A 12453-nucleotide genomic window follows, 5' to 3' on the forward strand; every position below is an offset into this window, starting at 1 on the left:
TTCAGAATGTAATTTAATAAAGTAAGCTGTATTCTGAGATATTATGAACGCTTTAATGTTGCCAGGTTAAATTCATTAGCTGATAAGATTACGTGGTAATATGAGTAAAAATGGGTAATGATTTTGTTATTAATTTTCTATTATATGACGTCAGGTGAACAGCCTCCTGTGTCTGACACACGCCGTGGATTTTTGGGTCTAAGGCAAGCCGGTTTCATCACGAGCCTTCGCCGTTCCAGCGAATCATAAATGCGCACATTGCGATCCATTGGTGCACAGCCGGGGATCGAACCTACGACCTCAGGGATAAGAGTCGCACGCTGAAGCCACTAGGCCAACACTGCTCTTGTATTTGATGATACCGTTAATTATATTCGAATTTTTCTATAGACGCTCTCGACACAAAAATACTAGGAACCTTTAGTAACTCTTCGACAGTTGCATAAGTTTTATTAAATGCCACATCTATAATCATTTCAACTTTCAAAAATTGCGTGATGATTTTAAATAATTATTATTAAGCCAAAAGTTTAATTCATAAATCGGAGCGTATTAAATGTACTGTATTATTGGTATTGTATATTTCACTAGCTTTCTAGGCTATTAAGAGAATCCTATTACGAAACAAAATCTATAAACACTTTGGAAACTATGGTTACAAAATATATGAATTCTGTAATTTGTAATAGTATTTATTGGTTAAGCGTGCGACCCTCAAACACTTGAGCGTTAGGACGTGCGTTCAAACCCCTAACCATTTCTTTTCTTTATAAAATGGATATATTATTAATATTGAAATCTCCAATATCTTACCCTTAAAAGAAAATGTATTTTTACATTTGGATTATTATGAATTTCTAAAAGTTCCCCTAGCAGTCTTAATAGTATGATGACGTGAACGGGTTGAGATTACTCTAGTAAGCGTCATTGACTAAGACTTACCACTTCTGGCTTATCAGACTCGTTATCAGCCGACTCCTCAAGTATATTAGTCAATAACATACTCGGTCTCATTGATACCCGTTTTCTAGCCATAGACCGTCTCCGCATTTCCGCACTCTCATCTTTCACTTCATCGTTTATTGCCGCGAATTGTTCATAAAAATTAATAACCCCACTCAACTCCCCATCATTACTGACGACCTCATGCTCTGCACTTATAGAAATCCTCTCCTCTAATCGCCTATACCCTTCCTCTGTGTTATTTGTGGAAATATTTGCGGAATGCCCATTATTGTACTCGTATTCTAAATCGAAGCCTCTATCGTCGAAAAGGCTTTTGAATTTCGCCCAACAACCCGTCTTTTTTACAACAATCTGTTCGATTACACCGTTTTCTTTGTGTTCCATTTTTATTATTTCAATGAGGACATTATAAACGAAATTATTCTTTTATAAGCCGTTTATACGCGGCTTTTATCTAATATCAAGACGTGTTGTAAAGTATTTATATTATAGGTTGAGGAATTTAGATCCTTTAATATTCACGACACATTATTGCACTATCACTATTTTGAATCCTCCGCGCGTGACCACTGTAGAGATTTCCATATGACTGAGGCTAATTGGCTAAGTAATTCTGATAATATTCGATAAGAGTACATTATTTTAATTTAATCAGCGATTATTACGGCACTGATTACTGATAAATATTTATTCAGTGCTATAGCTGTTCATATCTAAATACTGGTAACAATTCGATATAAATAATCATCGTGATTAAATTGTTCTAAGGTTGTGTACATCATAATTTTTCATGCATTGGAAATGGGAATATAATACTTCTGGCTTTTGTTATAAAGATCGATGCTGTGTAAGACTAAGTCTATTTGAGCCCTACTATTATGGGTGGTGCGAGAGAAAGCCGGTAGAAGGAAGAATTCGTTACGCACCGTACGGGAGTGGTGGACCGGCATCACGCCCGCCAAGGGTCTTTATAGACTAGCGTTTGATACCCGGTAATTCAAGTTGTTAACAGCCAATCTTTAGAAATAAAGTGGCACGTGAAGAAGATGACTATGTGTGATATCAAGATGAGACAAAAAAACGTTGTAATAAAAACTTATTATTAATAATAATGTTTGTTTATAAGCAAAAAGGGAATGACCTGATGGATATGTGCGACGGCGAAGGCCAAGGTTGTTTGCGATACTAAGGGCCAGAACCAGTCTGTTGCACAGATCCTTGTTAACAAAGACGTTGCGCTTACTGAATGCTGTCTCTTACTATCAACATCTTTATATGTTCGCAGAGGGAGTTCACAGTAGCGATATTATATTATTTAATATTATATATATTAGGGATCCCAATCACATTCCAAGCAGGCGCTAGATTGGAACCCGCAAGGAAAGCGGAAGCGTAGCCATCCCAGGCATCCCTGGCGCCGTACAGTTGCAGATGAGGCAAAGAGAGTCGGAAAGACTTGGAGCGAGGTGAAATACGAGACTCAAGACCGAACGCGATGGAGACTCACTGTGGACGCCCTCTGCCCCATCTAGGGGTTATAAGACATGAAGTCAAGTCTTATATATTATTTTTTCAACATTAACATATTGGCTTAGTAAAGATAAGGTATATATTTTTGTATACATAAATATTTTTTGAATTTAAGGAATCCAGTTATCTAACATTGTTTTAGCAGAAAATTTACTATCACTATTATATTGTGCACAACGGATTAGGAACCTCATGTTCAACCACGTTTAACCACCACCATTAAAACTTTATGATAACGATACCAATTTCAGTTGAATATCGTGTATACGGACGGATTCAGGTGAATCACTTAAATCAAACAATGATATGTTTGCACACATTGATAACTGCAAGTTTAATTAACAATCAAGAACAGTGACAGTCAGTCTACTAAATAGAATTCAATGTTTATAATTCAAACACTTGTTAAATAATGAAGGTTATCATATATTTCCTTTTTTTAACCCTTTGATATGTAAATAAACCATCCAATTAGTGATTAATTAATTAATGATATTAATGACTACTGAGATCAAATGTTTGCGTTGAGCGATGTACATTCATAGGATTATATAACAAATAAAAACAATTGTATATTGTGGAAGTTTGTTATGGAAGAGCTGGGAACCCTGACAGATGTATTATAAACTTACGTAAATCTAACAATTGTAACGCATAATTTTAATAATAAACATTTGTAATAAATAAAACTCCCAATTACCATTATATAAAATCAATATAATTTGTTTACCATTGTACAAATTACAGATTAACAATTATTTAGGATGCTCAGAAATTGCTTGAATTGAAATCGCTCTTGTGTCAATGCAATGGACTGCCCTTTTTAATTTAATGATTTAATATACTTTAAAGTTACTCATATAATATTGGACTTATGATTGTCAGCTTCAAGAGTGTCAAAATTCAAGAAAATAAAGTCATGTAGAACGTTGATCGTTTTTGATTAAATAGTGAAAGTTTCATCTAAATCAGTAAAGTAGTTTTTGAGATACTCCACTCTTTTCTGGACATGCATAATATATGTAGGTAGAAAAATTATATTGACAGGTATTTATAGTCAGTTTAATTTTCCTAATTTTTTAGATAAATTACTCTGTCTAAATGTATATTCCTTTCAAGCTGTGTTGAAAAGAGATTTAGTTAACATGAAAATTTAAGTCAAGAAATTCAGCTAGATTGATATTTTCCGTTACTTTTTTAATAACGATGGGCGCAATATATTTCCAATTGTTCTAGATAAAAGTTTATAAAAACTCATAGAGGAACTTTAGCTTAACACGTGGGTTAATTAATATATTTCAACTTACAGCGACATCGACTAGAGGCTCATCTTCAGGCGTAAGAGCGAGGGAGGAGCGGCGACCCGCGCGCGCGCCTGGAGACCCACTCGAACTACCTGCAAAGAAACATTAAGCTGTGTTAATATGGAATTAATCTTCTCTTATAATTACGGTTATGTGCGGGCCTGAGTCGATACTTTGATTCGCGAGGATCCGGAGCATTTCCTACAAAATACCTTTAAAAACTAAATCATTTATTTCTCATTAAGAGAATTACAAAATTCACATAAGGAAATACTAATACAATAATACATTACGCTTTTTAATTAATTGTATATTACAATAGTACAACAGCAGACAAAAAACAGAAGACTTATTAGATAAAAATACAGCTATTACAAATTTTTACACAAAAAAGAATACAAAACAACAACAATGTATAATAAAATATATAAAAGAAATCTTTAATATTACTGATAGCCTGTTATTATAAAAGAAATCGGTGCAGGAGTCTTCATAAAGGGACATACGTAATAAATGTCATTAAGGCAAAAAAAAATGTTTAGTACAAGACGTACAAAAAATTCAAATTATTAATTAAGAAAAACTAAGCGATAAGAACTAGTTTAATTAACAGCACTTACAATCTTTATAATGGAGATGACACACTTTCTTTCTTAATAATTAAATATTTATGGCCTTCATTCGTTATCTGAATATTTATTGATTAGTTTTTATAATGAATTATACCCTAACATTGTTAAAAGAATATCTACATCTAAGAAAGTATTTTGTTTATTTTAACCATGTTTCGTTTTATCATCTCTAAGTATTGTTATTTAACGCTAATGTAAATAATTCTAACTAAAGTCCCATAAGGTCTATTTATTAACATAATAATAACGAACAGAATTAAGGTTTTTAGTTAATTTAACATATACAGTAACATATTGATACATAAAAGAACTAATAATTCTAGTATTGACAATTTTATTTTGAAAGTTCTGCTACGCTTCACTATTTCAAAGAGTTCATAACCATTGATACAATTGTTAAATATATAATAAATTTGTTTGCAAATTATTGGTAAATTTATCGAATCACAGTTCCACCTTAAAACAGCTCCAAAGTTTTTCTACATTTTTTCATCACTCGGCAATCATGTACCATGCAATAATGTGGTGTCGCATACTCTTAAACCCCATAGAAATTAATTAAAACATGATTTGTGCAATAAATAAAATAAGGTACACATTTTTGGATTTAACCTAACCTAAATCACAAACGCCACTAAGAATAAAAAAAATATAAAACAAACCTAACCTAATGTAATTCACTAGGAATTGAGACAGTATCATTTACATCATGCATGTAATGTTATCAGTTGTTTCAGGGATCCAAAGCCATGCGCCTCCTTAATATTACTTGGGGTACTACATACAAGTCGTAAACAACGATAGAAATTTTTTTTGATCTGTTTTGTAATTTCACTCTTGCAATTTACAATTTGTTTTGGGAGAGAACACTTTTAAGTGATAAGGACTGCCCGTAAACCTAATAAATTATTTAAAAAATAGTTAAAATATTATTGTTAATGCGTTGCCGCGGTGAACTACTAGTAATATAAGCACATTCCTGTCTGAAATACAAAACCAATCAGTTTTAGCTTTGTATTCATACACACACATACAACACTCGCTCATATGTTGAAAAAACATGAGTTTTGGCAGATTTGAGTAGACGATGTCAGCGATATCGATCCCGCGGGTTTCGTATGCAATTTTGATGTACTTACTACTACCAGGAATCAACTATTTGCCCATTAAGAGAATGTATCAATCTAACAGATGAAGTAAAAATAATTTAAATCAGCGATTCATTGCAATTATACGATGCAATTGAGTGTGATGAAAAGTGTAATTATTAGTTTTAACAGGTGCTAGTTACGTCTATATTAGATCGTCGAGGTCATCCAGACTGGTTCGCGTTTTGCCCCTCAATGGTTACACATAGTTACAAAACTCGCAATTTGTGCTCGTAAAAATAACGGTACTAAAATCAATTTTATATTAAGCTTACGAAATTGGAGCGATAACATTAAATTATTGTAATACTTTTTTTATTTAAAATCAAAATACAACAAATTAAGTGCAATATTTTGTACTACCTTTTTATTTAGTGCTAATGAAGTTACATATCAATACGAATGTTGCGAAAGTATGTGAACGTAGTTTAATTTATTCAGTATTTTATTACCACGTGCTTGACATCTACCTACATAATCGGCATTATCAATTAGAGATGTCAATTATCAAGGATTCGATTAGATAGTAGAATCGTGTCGTACCTTCTTTGTACTATATAGGTGTAAAACATAAAAACACGAAATCCAAATTCAAATATTACCCACCAGTCTCAATGTCATCGCTCCCGCGCCTCTGTAACCATCTTTGCACTATGTCTATACTGGTTTCCTCACCAGCCAGCATTTTCTCTACACATAATTATGTAACGAAAAAAACTAAACCACTCACTCATTCACTGATTTACACCATAGATTACATAGTAAAGAATACATTAAACACGAGTCGAATTCGCGCGCAAATTTGACAGCCAGAAATATTATATTTTTTAAGTGATAATCACCGAGATGCGAGTAAACAAATGTGCGATTTATTTTTACTTGGCAATGTTTTTTTCGCGGGAATATAGACTTTACTGTCACGTGTTAAATGTCACATGTCGATGTACAGTTTGTGAGACTGCCGGTTGGGTAATGGCCGTCACGGCGGTAGTTTGAAGAAGGGGGGTGACCGAGTGCCTCGTAAGCTTATTGAATTACAATGAAAAGAAACAAATGCCGATAGACTGGTATTTGATGGTACATGGCTGTCAGCTAAATGTTAGGTCGTATTTCGTAACGGAATGTTTGGTAACCGCGGCACCTAAGCCAATTCAAGTTTTACCTGTTAGCCTATTATATCAATAATATTTCTTATTATGGATTGAAATCTTATCGGAGTAGGATGAAACATTAAATATTTAAATATTGTCACCATGAGATTTTTTACGAAAACAATTAAATATTCTTATATTTAAAGTCATAGAACCTATTATAATTTTGTTTTTGTCGTAAGTTCGTTTAAATTTATTTTAATGTATTATTCTCCGTTAGTAGTTTTCGCTACTGTAAAACAGTAATGCTTATAAATCAGCTCGGATTAAGTATATAAATTTATTACGAACAGACAAAAACTCAAATTACGGTAATAAAAAAATATAGTGCATTTTCCTGTATCATGTCCGAAATACACTCCTTCATCGCCATTCAAATTACATTCCGTAAAGACAAAAAAGCAAATTAATAAAAAGTATTTCAGGAATTTTGACATTCATACTCGGTTTTCGTTTAAATTTTGACTTCAAAAATGATAATTACATCCTTAATTTACTTTACGAGTTGTAAATATGTCATTTAATCTTGGCAGAAACACCTGTTTCTTTGCAAATAAATTAAAAAATCAATTAAGTGACGAATGACAGCTCTCTTGATAAAAACCTCAGCGCTTTTAGGTTAATGTTTCGTGTTATTGATTATACAATTATGTTATTTGGTCAGATCCATTTTATTTCTTAAACACTCGATCAAAATAAGCACACTTCTTTCATCCAAGCCCGCCAGATGGTACATTTGATACGATTAAACGTTGATCAGTTTTAGTTAGCCATATTAAAACTACAATCGGGCATCAATTGTAATGCAAAAAATAATCTAGAGTTTCTGCTTGGACCACGATATATTTGTACATACATTTAATCTTTATAAAGCACTACAACGACCAAATAATATGACTTGTAATTATTTATTTTTGTTTTACTTTAACACTTAAAGGATTTAAACACACATTAGTAACACACTGAAACATAGTTTTATTTATATATGATATTATAGTATGATATTACTACAATACTTATAAATATGTTTTTGTGAATATAACTAAAAATATTTGTGAAATAGGCATGTTTTATTTTAAGATATAAAAATAGAAATAAAATCTGACGACAGCGACATTTGATTGACATCCAAATTGAAATAAAGCCAATACCTTGTCATGACGAAGGAATAAAAATGTTTACACCTATATTACTTACTTGTATTAACCCTAAATACGTATTTAATACTAGGTAAGAGGGAAAAAAGTATTAAACTGGTGGCCAAGGTACAATAAACGCAAAATAGGAAGACAATTTAGAAGGTGGATAGATCAGATTCAGAGAGTGGCATAGGGCAGACAGAAATAGCGGGATTTGGAGGAGGCCTTTGCCAAAGAAGAGCACACAGATGCCTAGAATTAATAAGATGAATGAGAGAAATATAAATGTATTTCAATGAAAAGTATCTAAAATAGGCTTTCATTATTATGTTTACAGCTCAGGATCGATTCATGGTTCTGGTACACTGTTGCACATGGGCGTTAGCCAAAAAGCTTATCTAGTAGAAATGTGCGGGTTACTCTTGCTGTATTTGATATGACAGCTTTTTGAAGGATGATATAAATGGATTTCGGGAGGTCTAACAATTTGATAGATTTGTGCAACTGTTTTGGTGGTAGAAATGATAGGGACAATTGATACTTTGTGAGCGGTCATATACCTTAAACTACATTTTTGAGATATTTATATTTGGTGATTTTATACGAAGTCAAAGTCATCTTATTAGTGCGATTGGATGAAGAGAACATTTCAACTATATTGAAGTTAAAAGTTAGCTGAGTTAGTACTTACGTTAGTTCACTTGACACAGCGAGCGAAGTCAATTTTAGTGTACGTAAACTTATATTATGTGAGTGAATGTATTTCTTAATGTTTATTTAATGACAGATCTTTTGCCCCAAATTCACACCAAAGATTAAAATAAATAACTCAGTGGCGCTACAGCCTTTTTAGGTCTGGACTTTATTGGACCTGTTTCATGGTCATCAATCTAATAGGCAAGTAGGTGATCAGCCTCCTATGTATACACAACGTCGACTTTTTGCTCTAAGGAAAGCCGGTTTCCTCACGATTTTTTCTTTACCGTTCAAGCGAATGTTAAATGCTCACATATACAGAAAGCCCATTGGTGCACAGCCAAGGATCAAACCTGCGACCTCAGGGATGAGAGTCGCGCGCTGTAGCCACTAGGCCAACACTGCTCAAAACACCAAAATTTACTTACCGAAAAATTGCGCTTTATTTATTTTGATTTACGTTTACTATAAAATTATTTGATAATCATCCAGAGATTAATTGTCACTACAATTTATATATTAAATATACCAGTCCATATATAATTATATCTATGTATAACATATAGTTACCGTTTATAATTTAAATTCCATTATCCGACCATAGCACAATCAGTCAGCCAAAAATTTTCAACGGTAGCAAAAACCTTATCACATCACTCAGCGTCAAATTAACTTTTTAGCGATTTAGGCCTGGAACTAAAAAATCTAGCCATTATGCTGTTTTATATGAATGATAATTAAAATACTTTTCTCGACAGGCAACCTAATAATATGTTAACAGTAAAGCAATCAAATTTACGCAATGTTTGTATTAAACAACAGAATTTTTATTACTTTTTATAACCAATTTACAGAACCGGGGCAACTTTTAAAAGTGACGCGGGGAGTGAGGTGCAATGGACACCTACCCACTAAAACCCAACCACCCCATCTGTTAGGCGCGGTAACAGTTTCAAACACTTCATATAAAAAAACTATTATAAGGTTTTCTTTATCATCTACGATTTTTCAAATGGAAATATTCCAAATAAAATTTTAAATTTGAGGGGTCCATAATGATATATGATTTATAAAAATGAATTTTAATTTTTGATTCTTTTAAATTTATTGATCATTTAAAATTTATATACATTGACATTATTAATTATGATTGGAATCCAAACTTAAGGATTACTAATAGTAATATTTTATTTTTAATGCATGCACAATGCACATATTTTATATATAATCAATCATATAATATACTTGTTTAATATATTATTCATTATTGAAATATAGAGGCTATAATAATAATAATGTTTTAAATAATTTAAGAACAAATTCTTCCACGAGACGCAAAGAAGCAAAAGACTCAATAGATACTTTTATAGCTCAAACACTCAATATAATAAATACTTTAACAACGCAATAAAAATGCCAGTTTCACCCCCAAACGTCAGTGCTATCAGACACCTGGTAAATAAAGGTAAAATATAGGTAGTCTATTTATCGGTAAAACTTGAAAGTTCTGGCCAGATGGTACGAAGAGGGCTTGAGGGGTCTAATTAAGGCCAATTTCAGCTCGACTCTTAATTAAAGAAGCACAAGCTATGGAGACAGCAATTAAGACGACGTACTGTGAAATTTGCAACAATTTTGTATGCCATTAATTATTCTGATACAGCCAAGTATTCATTACGAAAGTAATGTATGGTGATTTTTGCCCATTTCGCGTTCCTACTTTGTTTTGGAGCTTCTAGAGTATTTCGTGTTTTTGCAGATGCAACATATAATCGCTATACTTTCTCATCAAATATATGCGACTGCTTATATCTTAAAACTATAAATAAATAAATCATTAGCCCTACAACCTTTTAGGTCTGGGACTTAGATTTCTGTATCTGTTTCATGATCATTTGTCAATCTAATAGGCAAGTAGCTGCCTGACACACGCCGTCGACTTTTTGGGTCTAAGGCAAAACTCACGTTGTTTGTTCCTTCACAGTTCGAACGAATGTTAAATGCACACATGTCCATTGGTGCACAGCCGGCGATCGAATCTACGACATCAGTGAGAGTCGCACGTACGCTAAAGCCACAAGGCCAACACTGCTCAACATGCCAGAACTATATCTAATTAAATATAAATATTTTCCAATCCCTTATAACTCAATGTAATCTGTGGTTGTACGATTAAATCTGTCTTGTGCTCGCGAAATCTCTTGATCTCCGTCGTGAGTGATACAGTAGAAACGTGACTGGACACGTGGTTGGCATTAAAGTGATTTATTTTGACTATTCATCAACGTTCGTGATAAATAAGGCTTATATATTATATAATAATGTCGCGGTCACGTCTCACAACTACCGGACAACTTTCTATACGATTTTCACCAAAAGATAGATCTTTTCCGTGAGAATTGATTAGGTGTAATTCATTAGGCTTGCCTTGTCATACTGATGAGTTCAGGGTTATCTGCCGGAAAAGAATGGCATTTTTACGCAGATTCCTCGCTGTATTGCGATACTTATTCGTTGAGCGAGGCAAGCACCAGCTCTGGGGTCACCGGTACTCTGTACCAGGCGCCTACTTAAATATTTAATTAGCGCCTGTGCAATTGAACCCCAAGGCCCAAGAGTCAACGTTGACCAAAGTGAACAACATTGAAGTTGGAAGAAACACTCTTATAAACTTTATTTGAACTGTTTTTTATTTCATTTAAATTAAATTATTTGGCACTTCAATCCCTAATTTAGCGGTACCAAAAACTATAAATGACAGTTGTGCGGTACCATAAACTAGAAAAATGAAGTATATACAAATGTTAGTAAAAAGTGCTTGCAATTGTTTTTTCAATGCAGGTCAAGCCAGTTCAGAAAAGCTATTTCAATTTAAAGCAAATTGTGTAAAATGTGTTCAGTATAAAAGTGTTGCAGGGAAATGGTTGTTTATTGCCAGCTCTGTCGGATATAAGTGCATGAGTAATAGCCAGGCTTATATTAATAGCAGCTTTCTAAAACAACTATTTTATAATATTTTTTAGTGAAATTGAAAATGTTGCATTTCTTTAGGCGATTAAGACAAAAACTTAAATAAAAAAATAGTTGTCTGTAAATTCGGTTTACAGACGATAGTTTAACGTGATAACGTCATAACAAAACACTCATGAAATGAACGCGTAGGCCAATCGATTGGAAGATGTTTTTAAATTGATCAACCCACTACCGAATATATATCTCTAACATATTTATTTCCAAACACAGAAGAATCATTAGCTTTCCGAAGCTCATATGTTACGTTTAATAAGAGGCTTGTTTTTTTATTTTTACCTCCTTATTTATTAAATCAGTGTAATTACACCGTATTTCAAATTTATTTTTTCTTCCAAATATGTTGTCGGTGAATTTCCTTGGTTGTATTATTAAAAATGGATTATATCGTATTTTTAATATAAAATACCAAAAAATACTAAAAGCCCTGTTTCATTTAATTGTTAAGTGGTTATCTCATTTTACTTTTGTCTTTGCTCTTAAACTTAACAAATCGCTTTACTTAAAATGTCGATAAGACATTTTTATGTTATCTAAAGCAGTATATTAACAAAAAACATGGAAGTCCTTTTATGGATAGCATCAGAATTATTTTCTTTATTTATTGTGTAATAGCCTGTCACAGTTATTTGACATAATATTTTGGAAATAAATGTTGCCTATGTTTCTTAAGGATAATGCATCATTTTAATAGTAATAAGCAGGTTTTGAACTGATTGTATAGGGGTATTATACTATGATTTAAGGGTAAACTTAGAATGCATAACAAAAGGTTTTCTGTGGATTTTGTAAAGGTGGCTTAATTATATAATAGTTTTATAATATTTTTTGTTGGAATTTTGCCATGTATGGGCTGT

The 12453-nt window shown here is 32.6% G+C and overlaps 1 protein-coding gene across 8 annotated transcripts in view; it reads right to left on the reverse strand.

Annotated features, from left to right (window-relative positions):
- The window catches only part of LOC125049077 (high affinity cAMP-specific and IBMX-insensitive 3',5'-cyclic phosphodiesterase 8), a 134844-nt gene that overhangs the window by 63644 nt on the left and 58747 nt on the right, over nt 1-12453 (reverse strand). For 2 of the 8 annotated variants that reach the window (XM_047648199.1, XM_047648214.1), the window contains one exon: nt 3804-3892. In XM_047648199.1, the coding sequence (XP_047504155.1) occupies nt 3804-3892 (89 nt within the window). Of the gene's footprint in view, nt 1-942; nt 1379-3803; nt 3893-6186; nt 6554-12453 lie in introns of those variants that run through there. The other 6 variants (XM_047648173.1, XM_047648166.1, XM_047648191.1 and 3 more) reach the window with 4 other exon arrangements.

This window comes from Pieris napi, chromosome 1 (genome assembly GCF_905475465.1).
Source record: "Pieris napi chromosome 1, ilPieNapi1.2, whole genome shotgun sequence".
Taxonomy (NCBI): Eukaryota; Metazoa; Arthropoda; class Insecta; order Lepidoptera; family Pieridae; genus Pieris; species Pieris napi.